The 19,879-nt window shown below is 42.4% G+C and overlaps 1 protein-coding gene across 2 annotated transcripts in view; it reads right to left on the minus strand.

Moving 5' to 3' along the window:
* DOCK1 (dedicator of cytokinesis 1) overlaps window positions 1–19,879 on the minus strand; it is a 264,003-nt gene that overhangs the window by 192,581 nt on the left and 51,543 nt on the right. For both annotated transcript variants that reach the window (XM_027899291.1, XM_027899290.1), the window contains exons 19-24: window positions 18,692–18,789; window positions 15,261–15,350; window positions 14,682–14,782; window positions 12,915–13,049; window positions 9,575–9,683; window positions 87–157 (exon numbers count right to left, since the gene is read on the minus strand). In XM_027899291.1, coding sequence (XP_027755092.1) covers window positions 87–157; window positions 9,575–9,683; window positions 12,915–13,049; window positions 14,682–14,782; window positions 15,261–15,350; window positions 18,692–18,789 — 604 coding nt within the window. The remainder of the gene's footprint in view (window positions 1–86; window positions 158–9,574; window positions 9,684–12,914; window positions 13,050–14,681; window positions 14,783–15,260; window positions 15,351–18,691; window positions 18,790–19,879) is intronic.

The raw sequence follows: 19,879 nt of genomic DNA on the forward strand, positions 1-19,879 counted from the left end.
AGAGAGAGAGAGAGAGAGATAACTATATATTAAAAAATAAAGATCTATATGAAATTCACATTACACATTTAATTAACTCCACTCACCTGAGCTCCTTTGGATCAAACACTAATTTCACATCGTTGACAATAGCTGGCAAGTATTTCAGTGCTGCCCCCTAAAAAAAAAAACAAAAACAAATAATTAAAAAAAAGACTGAAATTAATGTCTGACTGCAAGAAGAGAATCCACATCTGAGTTGGCTGCTTTGGTTTCACTGAACCCCTGTGGTTTGGCCTCAAGCGTATTTTTGGGGGTAAATCACCAAAACTGAAAATCAAGGGAAATTAAACTCCTAAGTTTAACACATTTCAAAGAAGAAAGAGCCATGAAAGGTTTGTGAGCTGGGAAAACTGACAACTTACACCAAAATTAAAATTAGGGACTTAAAAGCTCCTTCCAACATGTTACAGATCCCTTTTGGTTTCCCTAATCCCTTTATCCCCAACTTCTGCACGGCACCTTCCCACCCCCTTCCCCAGCCAGGCTGTAGTTGTTTGGGTTTAATTTTCACTCCACTACTCAAAAATTAAGCAAAAAGGCATAATTATCATCTTTCCCTGCAGAAAATTCTTGGTAGCCACTCGTGGAACTGCAGCCCTTCCTAATTTTCCCCTTGAACTTGCAGCGGTCCCTCCATTTCACAGCACAGGATTTCACAAAGAATTCAGAAGATGCAAACAGATGTTTAATTTCTTAACTCTTTGTAGTAATTTTAACTCATTTTGTCTTTCCACGTTTTAGGAACAATTAGTCGGTGTTTATTTATTTCTAGAGCAGACATTGTGTTACAAGCACTGAGAGCAAAAAAAAATCCAGCAGTTAAAAATTCCTGCCCAGCAATTTCATGCAAGTATGTCAGAATACACTTTGGGTTAAAGAACAGTGAATGAAATATTCCAGATAAAAATCACTTGGTCTGCACAGTCATTTCAAAGAGATAAAGTTTGGGGGGTGGGGTGGTTTCATATTTGTAGTGACTTTCCTTAATTTCTTGGGTGCACTGAGCACCAGACTAAGGAAAAACCCACAGTAATTCAAATATAAACCACGAGAGCCAGACTTACACAATAAGCTTTGCATTTGGTTGATAAAAATCAAACAGTTTGATTAAAGATGTATTTTTTGCCTCAAAAAGGGGGAATGATTCATTCCCCACACAGGGGCCAGAGGAGGCCATGGAGATGCTCCCAGGGCTGGAGCCAGGCTGGGAGAGCTGGGGGGGTTCACCTGGACAAGAGAAGGTTCTGGAGAGAATTTAGAGCCCCTTCCAGGGCCTAAAGGGGCTCCAGGAGAGCTGGAGAGGGACTGGGGACAAGGCATGGAGGGACAGGACAAGGGGGAATGGCTTCCCACTGCCAGAGGGCAGGGAGAGATGGGATACTGGGAAGGAATTCTTGTCTGGGAGGGTGGTGATGCCCTGGCACAGGCTGCCCAGAGAAGCTGCGGCTGTTGCCTCGCACGTACAAAACCACTCATCTGTTTTGAAATAACATTTTCCTGCCGCGAGCCCGGGAATTTTCAACCAAATTCCACAGTTCTTGGACGCAAGAAGTCAATTGCTGGAGAACTTCAAGCAGCCAGCAAGGCTGGTGACCGCTTCTCAAAGAGCAAACCCAACCTGTCCACGGGCTGGGCTTCGAATTCCCGAGCGCTCCTGTTCTTCTTCCTCCCAGGAGCTGTCAGGCTCGCTCCTCCAACATTCCCACGGATGCCTAAAGGACTCCTTCCCCGCTCCCAAATCGGGTTCAGAACTGTAATTATGCAAATGGGGCCATTATGTGCAGGCTGGTGTGTTGTGATGGATGAGGGTTCTAATGACCAGTTATAAACCTCGCTCAGCGCGCCGGGGGTTTATTTGCTTATCATTCAAACGCGTGTAGCGATAAATGTTTAGTAACACATCCTAAAAAAAAAAAAAGGGGGGGGGAGCTTGGCGTTTTTATAATCTCGAATTAAAATTTTCGAGCTTTGACGTTTTTATGCCTGGAATTAAAATTTCCCACCGCGCCGGCAGAGGAGTAAATATTAACGCTTTGAGGGCTGCAAGTGAATAACCGGGGGGTAAAACACTGTTTACAGCACCCTGAAGTTACAACAATCAGCAGCAACTTCGGCTCTACTTTCTGGACAGACCAATGGAAGTTCAGTTCTTAAAATTTAAAAGAAAATTATGGAAGGGTGTTTCTTTATTTCCCACCTAAAGCGGCTCAATTATGTGATAAGATGATCAGGCAACGAGGCGCTGCAGGTCCGTGATTAAACCTTTATCTGCCTAATCCAAAGGGCTCCTAAAATACCTTTTTGTTGGTGTTAAATCATGGAAAGAGCAGCTCTCGCTGTGGATTTTACTCTGTTACAGCTGCAGCTCAAAGAAGATTTTTATTTTTTTTTTTATTAGGAGCAGCTCAGTGGCAATGCTGGTTATTCCCAGGATACTGGAATACAGAAATGAGGAATATGAAATTCAAAACATTAAAAAAACTTGTTCTTGCCTTTTCAAATAAGATCAAGAGAAAGCAAACGAGCATCTGTTTTGTTGTACTTTGGTTGGGTGTTTTTTCCCCCCACTTTAATTAATTACTTTCCACCCTCGATCAGCACCGGACAAAGGCTCAAATTCCTCATTTCTGAAAGAGGCACATGGCAAACTGAGACAAAATCATCACAGTTACACAGCGATGCCTGCATTTGAATATTCCAAACAGCATTAGAAAAAAAAAACAAACAAACAAACAAACAACCCTCAATAATTGGAGGACCTCAATTTTTAATCCAACAGGTTTTTGCAGCAATTTCCCTGCGATCACACAAGATGGAACATACAAAGCTGGAAACCTCTCAGCCTCACACACACAGTCAATAATTACACATAGTTTCAAGCTGGGCTGCAATAAAAATTTGACTGCCTGAAGGGGGGCTTCTCCCTTCGTGGGAAACAAGCGACAAATCATCGCCACCCTTCTCGAGTTACAAACTCATTAATTTTCCACTGCAAACAAAGCAGCAAAAAGGGGGAAGGATGAAAAGGAGAGAAGGCAGAAGGAGAAGACGGGGGTATTGTGTGAATAATGGATATATTTTTCCCCTGAGTTAAAATTTCCTCGTAGGTGCTCAGTGTTGTATTGGCTGTGGGGGTGTTATTGGAATTTGATTTTCCTTCCCAGGATGGGATTCACGTGGCCCTGCGTGACGTCAGCAAGGACATGGCAGTAAATCCAATGGGTTGGATACATAATTTTATTCCCTCTCCCAACCACACACTCACAAATTATCCATTAATTCCCCCCCTAAAGGGGGGGAATTAATGGATAATTTGTGAGTGTGTGGTTGGTCAGATCTGGGTATGAAGGGAGTTATACCCAGCCTGAACTATAAAAAAAAGCCAATTAAGTGTGCCAAGAAATAAAACTCACCAAGCGAAAATTACAAGGGCCCCAAAAGCCAAAAAACCTTTGCCCTTCAACAGAATAAATTAAGCAATAATTGATGGCCACAGTTCCCTGCACAGCCAATGCAGGGGATGACAATTCCCAGGCTTTAATCGTTGCACGGAATTAATAATTGCGACTTGTTCCCTTGAATCATCACAGCCACCCCTTTTGCAACCTTTGAGATAAATTCATTGATGGGTTTATAACGACTTAAGGGCTAATTGTGTTTTCCCAAACTCCTTCAGTGAAATAACAATTTGTGCTGAAGGAACTGTTTATAAACATTAGTTGGGAGAAAAACAAAAAAAAAAACACAAAACAAAACCTTCAGACAGGGTAAGAATTCCAAAATAAATAGATAAATAAAGATCGAGTGCAATGGAGGTTTTATTCCCAAAATTCAGAGCGGCCCCTCTGAACATCAGTGAAGGATCCACTGCACCACCCACAGCTCTTGCTGACAGTTCAGTTCCAGCCAGGTTTAATGAGACAAAAATGGGTGAAAAGTGGGATCTACCAAGAGGAAAACCAGCACATGGCTCAGATTTAGAAGTTGATCTGATTTATTTATCTTTATTCTGAAATTAATTTTCTTTTGCAATTTTTTTTTTTTTTTGGTGGGGGGACACTCAAAAACCTCCACTTTGACTCCTGCAGATTTTAACTACAGAAAATAAGAGTAAGCTTCATTTATTTATTAGATTATCAAAAATACTTATAAAAAGGAATGACAAAAAACAGTCACAAAAGCTTCTTGGCAGTAACTGTTAAAAAAAAAAAAACAGCAATAGTAACTTAAGGTTGTCATTAGATTGAACAAGTGACATTTGCAAAGGATTAAACAAAATGTACTCTAAAAAAATACATCCCAGGTTTTGTCTGGGGTTTATGTTCCTCTCTTTGTACTCCATAAAAGCCCAAATTCTTCATTTAAAACTGTCATTTTCCAAAGTCATTCATTTCCACCAGCAATGCCTGGGCTCAAAATTAAGCACAACATCTCTGCCAAATGCAGTGCATTCTTTAAGAACTCTTTTGTTTGACAAAGCAATAAATTTGTTTCACCAGGCTCCATTTGAACATTATTTTAATGTTAATTGTCACCTTTTGTGTTACTCAACACAAAGCACCTTCTCTCTACACAAGATGGTCTTCCATTAAACCCTAAATCTATTAAAGCCAAATAAAGCCCAGTCAGTGGATGAAACAATACCCAGGGACACCTAAATGCTATTTTTGAGTTGCCTCCATCTCTAGCAGTTATTCCACCAACTAAACCACTTTTCATCCCAGTTATTGATTCACAACCAGCACCTCTGGCACAGAATTCAGTGTAAAACACCTCAAAGCACAACAATAAGTAAACATCTTCCAGAAATATTTCCCCAGAAAGGTTCTAAAAGACACAGAAAACTCAGCCCATGATTGTATTCTATTATTCAACTAATTTTTAACGATGATTATGAAGTACCCAACCCATTGAAAAAGCCCTGCAGTGTCTTGTTTTCTTCCCAGGTACCTCAGAAGTTTGTGATGTATTTCATTTAAAGAACCAGCTCCCAGCCTGTGCCTTCCCAGTCATCCTGAACAGGCTCAAAGCTGAGCTCATGCTCCAACAGCAAAAAGTTAGGGAATAATTATCACGCACCAATTAGCAGAAAACAGGAATAAAGCCAGGAAGGCTCCCTACCATTAAAAATACATGCACAGCCCAACTGCTGCACATCTTATTTCAGCAAGGAACTCTTAAAATCAAACTGGTGTTTGAGAAATTAGGTGTAATCTCCCCTTCTCAAGCTGTAACTGCAGCCCTCTGCCACTCAGCATGCAAGGAAAATTTTATTAGGAGGACAATCAAAATATCTGTCAGCTCAAATCACTGTTGGAATTTCCCTCTCCACTTTGGACAACTGAATATCTTAAAAAATCAGGTGTCAAAGGCAGTCCTGAAATGCCTGTCCCTACTGCAGCCACCACCGATACACCAAAAAAAACCCCCAAATAATTATATTTATTTAACTACAAAAAACAAACTCTGTGTTGTTCTGAACACTGTCATTTATACCATTCCACCTTCTCAAATTCAAACCTACAGGACTGATTACTGCTGCCTTTATAGCCTGGAATGAAAGTGGGGTTTAGTCATTCTTGCACCTCAACGTTTCAATTCCACCATTTTTAAGCCTATAAAGAGTAAAAGGGGTAGGAGGTATAAATGGTGGTAAAGTGCCAGAAGAAGTTTAAGTGCTAGTAAAGCTCTGCTCAAATCATGTTCCAAAAATACATGGAATTTTACCTGTTTAATATAAAAATACGTAGCTGAAATCATACCACTCAAATTTAAAATGCCCCTTTAACAATGTTTACATACACTTATATATATATATATATACAAACCCCTATAAATTCTCCCCTGCGAATTTATGAACATCCATAATCCTAAGAGAGGTACAAATTCCAAGTCTCTGTTTTATGCTTCACAACCTTAAACCCTTGTACAATTCAGAGAGTTTTCTTTTTTTGGGAAAACCTTTATTTTAGAGGTACCCAAAGCCTTGAAAAATTCAAATTAAAAAAAAAAAAAAAACAAACAAAAAAAGGCAATTTAAATGCAAAATATTAAGTCAGCTACAGTCAGGAACAACCCAGTTTCCACAAGGACATAAAATATTTGAATAGATAAAGAGGAATTCTTGCTAAGAACCCAAGCCTGCAGTCAGTCATTTGGTGTCAGCTTGAAGGCCACTCTCCTACAGATAGCAAAACAAAAACCCAACAAAACAAAACCCCAGAATATCCACCCAAAGAGAAAAGCTGTGAACATCTCAAGGAAACTTTTCCCATGCCAGCTCTTGCTTCATGTTGATAAACTAGGGAGACAGATCCCGGTTTTTGTAAGGAGGGACAGGAACAGTGCAGTGTGGGAATCAAGTGTCTGTTTCCTTTAATGTGAAGCACTTTCATTTTCTGTGTGGGTTCTTTGCAACTTCTTATCCCCCCAAACAGACTTATTTTGTATATAATATTTAGCTTCCTCTATATATATTTATATTAAAAAAATGGTGGAAAAAAGCTTAAAACTGCTCCAGCTGGATCTGCTGATCTTCCTGCACAACTCAGGCACTGGGAATTATCTGCTTATCTTCAGCAGCTTTCTCTAAAACTTCAGCAGAGTATCCCAGAATTCCAGAATGGTTTGGGTTGGAAGGGACCTTAAAGATCATCCAGTGCCACCCCCTGCCACAGGCAAGGACACCTTCCACTAGCCCAGGTTGCTCCAAGCCCCGTCCAACCTGGCCTTGGACACTTCCAGGGATCCAGGGACAGCCACAGCTTCTCTGGGCAACCTGTGCCAGGGCCTGCCCACCCTCACAGTCAGGAATTCCTTTCCGATATCCCATCTATCCCTGCCCTCTTGCAGTGGGAAGCCATTCCCTGTGTCCTGTCCCTCCAGGCCCTTGTCCCAAGTCCCTCTCCAGCTCTCCTGGAGCCCCTTCAGGCCCTGGAAGGGGTTTTCAGGTCTCTCTGGAGCCTTTTCTTCTCCAGGTGAACACCCCCAGCTCTCCCAGCCTGGTTCCAGAGCAGAGGGGCTCCAGCTCTTGGATCAGCCCTCACACACATTCCCTGTTTTGCTCAGCCCAGCACTGGCCATGGAGATGCCTCCACAACCCCCTGTAACAACCACCTTCAGAAAAGATTAAAAATTCTTTTGATCCCTTTAAACTGCCCAATGAATCCCACAGTGCAGGAAAGGAGTGTCTCACCTGCCAGGAAGGTTCACCATTCCCTGTCCTGGTCCTCTGTACCCCTCAAACCCCTTCCTGGGCTATGGACACCAGAGCAGCACCTGGCATGCAGGAAGAGGATGCACCAAGGCTGACAACAAGATGACAGCCCTGCCATCTCCTCCTCATCCCTCTGGCTCACATCCAAAACCCCGCTGCTTTCCCTGCCACTGCACATGGATCTGATGCCCTTGGAGAGCAGCCACTGATGACTACAAGGTGTCCTGCCCAAACTCCAACTGCCAGCTCCAAGCAGAGCATCACAGAGGGATTTATTTCCTCTTCCTGACATTTGTCTGCCCCCCAGCTCTCACTGGAGCCCCCTCAGTGCTGGGAGGTCCACCTGAGCACAGTCCTGAGGTACCCACTGCAGCCACGACAGCGATGCTGAGTGAAGCCTCTAATGTCATGTCCACTTCACACTGACACCTCCCAGCACTCCAGCAGCTTTGCCAGGCAGGACTCACAGAATCCACACTCACCCTCTCTCAAAAAACCCACGTTTATCCACCTTTTCAGTAGTTTTATTCTCTGTAACAGAACCACACGTTTCTCATTACTGCACAAGCTGAAGTCCTTCAGTGGATACCTGAACATAATAAAAGCAATTTCACGAGCTGTAAAAAGCCAATACTAACAATGATGCGTTCTAAGAGCGAAGTAATTAGAGTCCAAAGGAGATGAAAGCAATGAATACTGAATGAAAGGTTGTCAAGGCTTCTGAAAGGCATCCTCAAGTGCACTTCAACTCCACACTGACTCCTCATCTGTCAGTGCTTCAGGAGATGTGCTCTGCCCAAGTCTGCAGAGTCCTGAACATGAACCAGCACACCGCAGTGCCAGGGCTCCAGCCTTTGCCAGGAAGTTTTTCTTCCTGCATTTCAGGTGAACACAACCAAATCCATTTTTTAGGGTATTTTTTCCCCCCCCCCAAGCTATAAATTGTTAAAAGAGGGAAAAAAAAAGCCCATGTTCATCTGCCTTCCTGAAGCAGGCCCTGCCAACAGGCTTCAGAATAATAAATATTACATCCCATTCTCACAATCTGAAAGCATCTTATTTGTAAAACCCCCGACGGCAAACTCGGAGCCGCCGCCTCCAACTTCCCCATTTCCATTCAGGGCAAAACGCTTCGTCAATGAAATGAAAATACAGCTTTCTGGGAACGTGTAATATCCCTGATTTTGCTATCAGATGATACAGTCTCAGCCTCTCTGCCTCAAACATTCCAACTCAGCTGCTTTATCCCCACCCCCTCTCTTTGCTGTGTGCTCAGCAGGGCTTCACCAGCCCCAGCCCTGCGTGTGCTCGCCTACAAAGGACTGGGGGCTTTGACTCAGGAGTTTTCCTGCTCTACTTCTCCCAGCTCCCTTCAGGAGGAACCTCTTGCACTGGCACAGCACTTTCCCACTGTCTCTCTCTCTCTCTCTCTGCAACCCCTGCACGCCTGAGCAGGAGGAATCAAACTATCCCCAAATTCTCCCTCAGTTCTTAGTCCCTTTCTGATCATCTTTCAACTGATTCAGCAGGGTTGGGTCAAGGGTTTCATCTTGTTCTAAATTCTACTTGGAGCCACGTGGAGAAGTTCAAGGTGTAGCTCATCAAACACACGTTTGTGACACTCTCTGTACTTCTCCATGATGAAAAAGATCCACTAACTTTTGTATCCAGACTCCTCTGGATACAAAGATCTACCAGTCCCACAATTCAGCGATTCTGCTCTTCGGTATCAACATCCATTTGAGGTCAGAGAGCACATTCCCAATTCCATGAGCCAGTCAATCTTACTGAAAGCAGATGCTGGTTAAAAGGGACACAAGAAGAGGGATGAGGTATGCACTCTTGACTCCCTACTGATGATCCATTTAAAATGTGTACCAGGGCTTAAGATACTAAACTGCAGTTCTGGAACAGCCTCAGACATAAATAAGTGCATAAGAGGATCTATGTTGTCATCAGCATCTTAAAGGTAATGCTTTAAAAATCACTTGTACAGCCTTAACATTAAGGTAAATCAAATGTCATTTAACCCTTAACTAAGTTCTCTTTTAAAAAGAAAAGTATTTGGCAGCAGTGAAATGTTGGACTTGATGATCTTAGAAGTCTTCTCCAACCTAAATGGTTCTAGGATTGGAAGGACTTACTTGGAAGTACTTTATATAGTCCCAAACCCTTCATTAGAAGGACCAAGAATTAACCATGTTTGAGGTAAAATCAGCTTCTGAGCAGAAAATACAAGCATGTACTTCATCAACTGCCCAGCTGTGGTTTGGGATGCAAAAGTAAAGCCAAGATGCAGCTGTGGGAAGTACAAACCTTCACTATGACAGTCTGATCAGAGTTGCTGCTCATCATCTCATTGATGGACTTGAAGAGCTGCAGCAGAGACTCCCTGAATGCTTCTTCTCCTTTGTTCTCATAAAGCCTGAAAAAGAATTAGGTTTCATAAGCACAACCCAACCACAGTGGAAACCCATTTTTAAAAAAACTCTGTCCAAGTGACAGATGACCATTTGTTGTGTCACATTTCTACAAGTTTCTTCACTGAATCAAAATTAAGGTTTTTTTTCCACAACAGAGCAACAGATTTTTATTTTAAAGCTTCCCATGGTAAAATACCCCATCCAGTACTGTTGTTTCAGCCTTCAAGTGGTGGTGAATCCCTCAGCAGTGCCCCAGTTCCAGGAGCCCAGGCAGCAGTGGGAGAGTGGAAGCACTGAAGTTAAATTGTGTTCCACCATTAATTTCAGGCTCAGTTTTCCCAAACAGTCAGTGCAGCTGACAAGAGGAATGACTAATCCAGAGCTCAAGCTCACAAGGCAGGTCCCTGTGCCTTCAGGCAGGAACCTTCAGAGCTCATCTGCCCACAGAGAGCCCTCTCTTTCTGTCAGATGCTTTCAGGGGGATCAAAACTGCCCAGAGATGACTGAACAACACCAACAACACAAAATATACAGCCAGGCTGAAGACCTTGGTCCACTGGCTTGATACAGCACAGGAATGAGTGTTCCTGAAACTCTCTGAGCATTTTAAATGCAGATTTATCTCTGCTTCAGGTGTAGGATGAGATAACTCTCAGTGGAAAGGGGAGAAGACCACCAGCTCCACATCAATATTTTAAAACTTAATCCTCTCTTGTGGCACTGTGTATGACTCATCTGTGTCAGGGTTACACAGACTTAACATGACCACAACAAAAAGGGATATGGAGTCCAGATCAAATCTAAGCAGGAGTGTTTATAAACATCAGACAGAATTTCAGTGCCAGGCTGGATTGGAGCAACCTGGGCTAGTGGAAGGTGTCCTTGCCCATGGCAGGGGGTGAAACTGGATAGGCTTTAAGGCCCCTTCCAGCCCAAACCACTCCATGATTCTATGACTCCTTCCCCAACTAAAACCCCCTACTCACCCAGTCAGCTTCAGTTGCTTCCAAGAGTTTCATCCAACAACAACTGGGCTTTTCCAAAGCCATCCCTGGTTCCACTGGCTCTCTCCCTGAATCCCCTCAATCCCTTTACATCAAGACTCACTATAGCAGCTCCCAGTAAAAGTTCAATTCCCCTCTATTTTCCTCCATTTTATTCTGGAATTAAACCCAGCAGGAAGGCCCTGAGTGTGCTCTGCAGCTCCCAAAGAGCATCAACCACACCCAGGGTTTTCTAGAAACAATCACTGTACAATTTCCTCACGTTTCAAGATCACTGAATCTCAGACTGGTTTGGGTTGGAAGGGACCTCAAAGCCCATCCAGTCCCACCCCCTGCCACGGGCAGGGACACCTTCCACTAGCCCAGGTCGCTCCAAGCCCCACCCAACCTGGCCTTGGACACTTCCAGAGATCCAGGGGCAGCCACAGCTTCTCTGGGCAACCTGTGCCAGGGCCTCCCCACCTTCACAGGGAAGGATTCCTTCCCAACATCCCATCTGAAGCTACATCCTGATGGATCACAAATCACAGCGGGAAAGAGGCTTTTCTAAGGATAAACCCACAGGTCAGAATGTTCTTGCTGCTCTACACTCAAACCAACGTGTATCATTTTTAATGCTGTGTTCAGAAACCTTTGGGAGCCTCAGATGTTAAAAAAAAGGCTATTTAACCAGGCCACAGAGGAAATGAGTGCTACAGGAAAAAAAAGAGGAAAACAACACTAAATGGTGTTATTTTGCTGTGCAAACTCCTATTCCCCTTTTAGGCTAAAACTGGGGGTTATGCAGGACAAATAACTTGTTAACTCCCAATTTCAATAATGGATTTCACTGTCCCCCTGAACAGATTAGAGAGGTGAAACTAATACCAATACAAAGAGTAACTAAACTTGACAGTCCAATAAATCAAAGGGCTTCAGACAAAAAGCTCTGCCTTTCAAAAAGGAAGTTGTAATGAAAACAAACAAGGTAGTCACAAATGTGTTTCTGCTGTCAGTTAATAACAGTTTTTTATTTAATATACTTGCAATGCACAAAAACTCTGCAGCTCTGAGAGGACCAGGATTACACCAAGTTGGCCCTTCTAGCGCTGCCTCCAAAATCTTAAGACTGTTGTAAACACATCATAACCACTGGGATCATTGCTGAGGAAATCAAATAAAGATATTTCTAAAGGTCACTTGTAATATTTTGCCTTTATAAACCTTGATATCCTGAACAAACAGAGGTGCCACCAGCCTTGAACCAGACGAACAAGGCTCCTATGTTTTTATCCAGAACTGCAGCTCCACTGCTAAAATGCTCCATATATTCAGTCCACCACCGTATTCCTCAGGTTAAAAATACGCAACATTTTTTAATAAAAGATTCAGCCTGCTCACTTTGATTCCTCAGCAGAACCCCAGTGATATCTCAGCCCACTGCCACGCTCCTGCATTGCAATCACTCCAAATCACACACCCCAGGCAGGACTTTAATCCTCCAGCAGAACAAATCACGGTGTCGTTCAGCATTCAGTAATTTTGCTGATTAATCCCTTGGCATTGAGAGCTGAGTCTTCCCAACACTAAAGAGCTGTGAATTAGTGCTTCACACAAGGAAATCCCACAGCCAGTGTTCCAGAGGGTCATATTGTCTGTAAATCTAATCTGCAGCAAGAGGTAATTATTTTTTTTTTCCCTTTTTTTTTTTTTTTTTTTTCTGTTTTAAAGTGATTTGTGGGACCTGCAACAGTGTAAGTGACATTCAGTATTTTATGAATCTCACAGCAGGACTCCTCTAGAAATAAATTACAATCTCTAAATTAGAGGAAGGTTGGTGGAGATGGTAACTCAAGAGCTCTACATAAATCCCCTGTAATAAGGTTGTTACCATGGCTAACAAGTAGTAAAAGGACTCAATCTAAGAGAGGCTGAATATATCATCAGCTTGGTTTATAACTCCTTTAACATTTGTGTAGAAAACACAATACAGTAACAGAACTTTCCCTCAAATAATGACAAGCTTTAGTCATTCAGAGACATAAACTATGGTGATTTTACCAGTCCACTGCTACTTAAAACACCTGTCTGTGTTCAGGGAACCTGCCTTGCTCAGGGGGAAAAACCTCCTGAAATAAATGACCACAACTTCAGATATTTCTGAGCAGCTTTAACTGTGGCATTATAACGTTTGGCCACTTCCTGAGCAATACTGGGATTACAGGAGGTTTTAGGATTTGCTGTACTTACTGATTGAACAATATCCTGGACCGGACTATGAACTTGAAGATGTATTCCAAGGCTTTCATGGCTTTGAAGAGCTGATCAGTGATCCCACTCTTCTCAGCATTGTCCACATATGTTCTTAAAACCTTGGTCAGTTTGCTGTTTAAATAAAGAAACACGTTCCAGTTACAAGTATGTTCACAGGGAAGAGTTTGGGTTTTTAAAGGTTTAAAGAAAAATGATGTGCCCACAAAGTTACAGAATTAATTATGCAATTAATAAACTCATTATGGTTTTGTTTCTGCTGCAACCTATTCTTGAAAAAAAAAAAAGCAAAATCAGAGCATGACACCATTCAACATACAAGAAATGTAACATCTGACTTATTTTCTGCTGGATATTTAGGGATATTCAGATTTAGGCTGTTATACAGATGCACCTACTAATAATAAATACATACTTTTTAGAAATATATTTTATATATAATAATAGCCAAAAGAATACTTATAAATATATAAAAGCAATGATCAAAATAATAACAATAATTAAATGACATACAAACACATTGTTAGCATTAACACACAAAATATGGGTTTCTTTGTTCACAAATTTTTCCCATGGATTTTGGGCTGGAATTGGTGAAATTTATGTCTCAAAAACGTATATAACCAGTTGGAAATTCTCTTCTCCCCCATTTTGAAGCCTATCAAACCTGAAAGTGAAACAATTTTCAAAATAATCCCATTTCAGCCACCTCCCTTCCAATGAATATAAATCAGGATTTTAATGGAGCTACCAGCAATTCCATTTTAAATCATCCCAGCTCCCCACTGCATGATCCAACATCCCCAGGAAAAGTAAACAAGTACAACATTATACTGCCCTAACAGAAAACAGCAGAGCAGACACAAATCTGGATATCTGGGGATTTGCTGGAATAGGAGGAAACTGCCCAAGAATTTCAAGTATTCACTTGGATATTGTCAGTGCAGCCTCTCTCACTACGGCAAACTTGGGCAGGACTTGAAGGCTGGACTTGATCTTGGAGCTCTTCCCAACCTGGGTGATTCTGTGAGTGTTGGGGTGTCCTGTGAAGGGCCAGGGGTTGGGCTGGATGATCCCTGTGGGTCCCTTTCAACTCAGGATATTCTGTGGTACCATGACTCTCTAATTCTCCATAATTTTAAATCACTATTTTCAAACGTTTTTCTGGTCACTTAATAGAGACTTTGACAACAAAGTGCACCCCAGGTTTCCTGGTTTGGATTTGCTTCCCCGCCACCACCACTGCAAAGATTACACTTTGAACGTTTTTCCTCCCACACTCACAGTCCAAAAGCAGCAGCAAAGATCCCAACTGTTAAAAAAAATGCTTAAGACAACAAAAATAATGGACCTTTGCTTTTTTTGTTCTCCACTGCTTCCTTCCCAAGCTGGCAGCCACGTGGATAATCCAGGACAGAAAGTCAATTTAATGTACCAAACAACCTCTATTTCAAGCATCTTAAATGGACATGATTTCCTTCTGAAGTGTAAGTGAGAATTGCTTATATTTTCCTCACTAAGCCATTCCTGAAATTGTCAAATCATCCCCTCCATCATTACAACACAATCAAGACTTCGGCCCTGCAGATGCAGTTTTAGCGACGTTATTTCAACAAACACCTCCAATCTTCTTCAAGAACCTCCCCACCCTCCCAAGCTCTCTGGGCACGTTCCTGACTAACCCATGCAAAGAAGGAACTAAATGACATCATTTGGGGAAATTATCCAAGCCATTTTCCAACTTACGTGTAGGCCAACGTAGCACTGAAATGCTTCTTAATGTAGGTTTCCAAGACAGGATTGAAGTGTTGAAATTTTCTGTCAGCAATCAGTCCAATGATAAACACCTGACAGTACAGCATAATTATTGTGTTATTCTAAGAAAAAAAAAATCATCTTGCATTTTGTCCAGTCACCTTTCTTTTCAGAGGAGACACATTACAAGCACTAAAAACACAGCCTTTGGCTCCTGATTATCCTCCCAATATATAAATATTCTTCTCTCCTGTGAAAACTCCTTGCTCCTAACCAAGTTTTCTGTTCTAAGCACAGACTTTCTGTTCCTGTCCTAAATTCTGCCACTCATCCACTCAAACAACTGGATTTGACTGCTTCCTTATTTTCTGGGGAGGATGATATGATGTATTCCAACCCTCCTTGGATAAAGTCCAACTGAACCTTCAAATACAATATTTGAAGTAAGTAATAATTAACAGTTAAGATCTTCTTAATTAGTAAACTTTATTCCACCATTTATGCTGTGTTTGTTGTATTTATTCACCATTTCAGCACCTACATTTCAGTCCATCCCCAGTGCAAACTCACCAAAGCATCAAACACTAAAGTGTCGAAGGTGTCACTCTCTGAATTCTCCATCATGATGTTAAAAAGTGCATCCAATGTATCTTGGAGAAACTACAAAAAAAAAAAATACACAGTTCGTCAGATTTTGAAAGACAAATTCAATTTAGCTGTAGAAGCTTTGGCAAAAGCTGTATCTGCTTTCATTTGTACTTTTTAAAAAGATTAAAAGTTAGCTCAAAACAAAAAAAAAAATAAGAGCTTCACTTTTTTTTTCCAGCAAATTTTTTTTAGTGGAGTTGATTATCTATACATACATCAGCACTCAAACAAAAAAGTCAGAAATCACACTTGGCAGAGCTAAACGAGGAGTTTAATCTATTACAGCGAATCAACCATTTCCAAACTCCAGATTCAGCACAGAGTCACCAGGATCATGCATTGCTGAAAATGTTCATGTTTCAGAGCACAAACCAGACAAGCAACTGAGTGTCAGTCATGCCAATAAATCCAGTCACCCTCAGCAGCTCGGGAGCTCGGCACAGGCAGGCTCACAGCACATCCCTGCTCAGAGCTGCCCCCACTCCGAGCCACAATTCCCAGTGGGATCACACATGCAGGCATGGGAAGCAGAGCACACAACCTGCTGCCCCAGCCCCAAACCTACACAGGAAGGTCTTCACCACCCCCCGGGCTGGGCACCCTCATCTGTGTAACACGAAAGGAAAAGCAGATTAGTGTCGGGGGCTCCGGGCAAGCGGAGGGAGAAAAGTTGGTTTACACCTGTGGAATTCCAGGGTTTCTTCCCAGTGACAGCCAGTAATCCACACACAGCCCAGAGATACTCATCCCAGGGTTCTGGGTCTGAGCAGTCTGTTCCTCCAGCTCACACAAAAAGGCACAGTAAGGATGGGTCACAGCCCCAGGTTGGGTTAGTTTGGGTTGAGAAAGGAGGATTGTTCTGGCTCCAGTGTATCACAGAGTAACAAAATGGTCTGGGATGAAAAGGACCTTCAAGATCACTTGTTCTGCTATCCTTGACATGGGCAGGGACACCTTCCACCATCACAGGTTGCTCCAAGCCCTGTCCAACCCAGCCTTGGACACTTCCAGGGATGGAGCAGCCACAGCTTCTCTGGGCAACCTTCCCCTCACAGGGAAGTCAACAGTTTCTGCCTTGTAGACAAGACAAGGTGCAGTTGGGGAAGAATTTCTCAAGCAGCAGAAACTAACTGATTCCTGAGATTGCAGCTACAAAGAGAGATGATAAACCCTGTGGCAGAGATGGAAAAAACAGCCTGACTCTCAGCTGCCTCCTTTAAAAATGTGTATCTATGCAATGGGTCTTCTGGATCAAACGTGATTCACCTGATCTACTAAATCTGCAATTAAATGTCAGGATTTAACCCCAATATAGCAGCTGAATGCCCAACCCAAAAGAAGTGAATACAGGAGCTACAGTTCATGCTACCAATATCTGAGGATGAAAAACCAGAAAAACCAAAATTCTGGCAGCTCCTTTTAGACCTCAGTCCTGGGGGAGATCCAGGTCATAATTTCACTATGGGATCTGGGGGCAAAAAAAAAAAACAATTGCTTTTTCACAGTCCTGTTTGCTCCATTAAAGATGATGTGCAATTAAAGCACATTAAAGGTTGGACTCAGTGATCTTAAGAGATCTTTTCCAACCTAAGTGATTCTGCAATTCTGAAGGACTCTGTGGTTTCACCAGCTGGCAGGAAGGAAAGAGCAAAGCACAGTCTTGAGCCTTGACAGGAGAAGTTCCTCTTTGGTTTGAAGAGAAGTTGCACTCTCAGGTCCCCCACACCGAGTCCCCTGGAGTCCAAAGGATGTTTGCAAGGCCTTGTCACGACTGAGCAAGTCTCCATTTCACATTTAGGTGTCAAGCACTGGCTTTCATTTAGCAGAGTTCAAGTTTTAAATCAAGCTCCCAAGGACTTGATGTAACAGCAAGAAGAGCACAGATTGAGATGCCTGTGCTGTGTGAAGTGGCAGGACAACATTTCTCAGGTAGCATGAATAATTTCTAGACTATTGGTTTACATTCTCATATTCTAAAGACTCTCTGCACAAATGGAGCTGAAACCTCTGGGAAAGGGAGATAACATTGACTGTATCCACAGTGTATGGAAGCTGTAAATCACAGAGTGAGTATCTTGGCTCATCTCTACTTAGCAATAAATGAACACCAGTAGGCAAAGGCCTTTTACTGGGAGTTTTAAGAAACAGCCTAACAGAAAATATGAATACATTTTATCATGTCAATACTTTAATATACATAGACTGTACCATGCATTTAAAAACCTGAAGGACAAAGAAAAAAGCTGGAGGAATAGAAAAGGAACAAACTACATATTGCAACAGAGCAGGCTACACAAAGATCCTGTGACAGGTGGATAATGTAAACAGTGGTGTCTAAAAAAAAAAAAAGAAAAAAAAAAAGAAAAAGGCATAAAAATGGTGATGGGAATATCAGAATATCATCCCATGAGTCCTGAGCATTTGCAAGCTACCACTTTCACTTAAATCTCATTTGTGCTGCATCCCAATGAAATCACCGACCTCCAGCCCACGAGAACCTGCCACGCACCCTCAGGTGTCACATTTGGAGAAGAGGGAAAATCACAGATGACAGAGCCAAGACAGTGCTTGGCAGGAGCCAGCACCAGTGTCAAGTGTGTTCCTGTCAAATGATCCACATCAGGAAGAACCTTCCTGAAAACCACAACCTGTGAGACCCAATTTCACCACCCTCAGCAAAGGAGAACATCAGCATTCCCAGCTGGTTTAAGTTACTCCAAGCTGAGGCATTCATTATGCTCCCACGAACCAAAGAAAAATCCACTGATGTAAGGAAACAACACTCCAGGCCCTTAAGGGTCATCTGTCCCCAATACATCTTTTGACACTCTTTTAGACTTGATTTATTACAACACATTCAATAAAGTCCCAGCCTACCCTTTTCCACAGCTTTATGTAGGTCTCCACAATCACTCAGTGGCCTTGGCAAATGTAAATAACTTGGCTCAGCTAAATATTTCCAGAAGAAATATTTAACAAAACAAGAGATAACAGCAACACACAGTAGGATTGCATTGCACACCCATATATTAAAAACACATTTAATATCACATTGTAAGAATCAGTATATAAAAATTGACCGAAGTGCTAAACAAAACAAGCTAAGTTTTCAGAAATGTGTATTTTATGTGTGTTTTATCAGTCCTCAACATCTAAAATGTTCTGTGAGGGCTGGGAGAAGGACATCAGCCTCCTGAAGGCTGAGATACCTGGTTACAATTTAATATGCAAGTGAGGTTGAGGGGGAGAGTGTGGGGAAACAAACACCTCAAAACAGGGGATTCGGGAAAATGAGGATACCGAGTTTGTTTTTAAAGAAACCAAATTTCTTTTTAAAGAAATGAACTTGTTACCTTAACCACTTCCCCGCCATCGACTTTCATCAGCTGCTTCAAGTTCTGCTGCAGCAGGTTCGTGTTAGATCTCCACTTCAGAAGTCCCAGGAGGTCAACTAGGAATAAGAAAACCAATTTATACCATGCAGGATATTTACCTTCCCTCACTCTCCACAACCACATTCAGGACAAACAGTTGCACCTCCTTAGCTCAGCCTTTTCCGCTGGACAGTAACATATTTGTGGTGTGCTCTGACACTGCAGAAAACTTGTACAATCCTTCTACCATGACAGAGCCCTGAAAGGCTTTCAGAAAAGCAGCCAGCTTTTGAAATATCAGCATGAAAATCTAGGCCAAGGAAGTCTGCTCCCTGGGTTTTAATTTGTTGAACACAACAGTTGTGTATTCAGAAAAAGATGCCAAAATGAAATTAGTCAGCCACCAACACAGTCATATCTACAGGGCAGTGACTCTCCCAGCTTTAATGTTTGCAGCTTCTTTGCTCTCCCTGAATAAACTGAAAAGAAAATAAGGCACAGTGCAAGGCAAAGAGCTGCAAACTAAATGAATTCAGTGGAAAGCTGTGTGATGAATAATTGCTGGGTTGCTCTCAAGTGATGGACACTGAGGGTACAGATCAGATCATGCAAATGGGCTCATTCCCCAGAGTTTACATTATTAGGATCCTGTCACTTGAACATTCCCTGAGAAATAAGGGAAATACAGAAGGCAAGCTCTCCCTATTAGTCATTTAAAAGTTTCCTTCAGGGAAAGATCCAGAGGAACTCACAGTTGGGGTTCCCCTGCAAAGCAGCAGCAGTAGCACACTGGTAAATATTAACACCCCAGCATCTGCTGAGGGGCTCAACTGGCCACACACCCCAAACTCCCACGTTCCTCCTGCCTCAGCCAGACCAGCCCCAGGGAAAAAGAATCCTCCTCCCTGCCCCATCAAAGCTCAGCTTTTGGCACAGAACAAACCAGCAGCAAGTCAGGCTCAGGAGAAGCCTTCAATAAAAGATTGAACTCGATCATCTCTGAGGTCTTTTCCGAATTATTTTATTTTGAAGACTGCCTGTCTTCAGTTCAGCCCCTGGATCACCACTGCACATTAACCACCCCCCCAAAAATGGTTCATATTATGTGAATTCTGCCCAAAGTAACTTTAAACAGGCAGTTTCTCTCAACCAATACTCCCTCCTCAT

This window comes from Empidonax traillii, unplaced genomic scaffold (genome assembly GCF_003031625.1).
Source record: "Empidonax traillii isolate 1590-97213 ecotype Southwest subspecies unplaced genomic scaffold, ASM303162v1 scaffold655:size661012, whole genome shotgun sequence".
Lineage (NCBI taxonomy): Eukaryota > Metazoa > Chordata > Aves > Passeriformes > Tyrannidae > Empidonax > Empidonax traillii.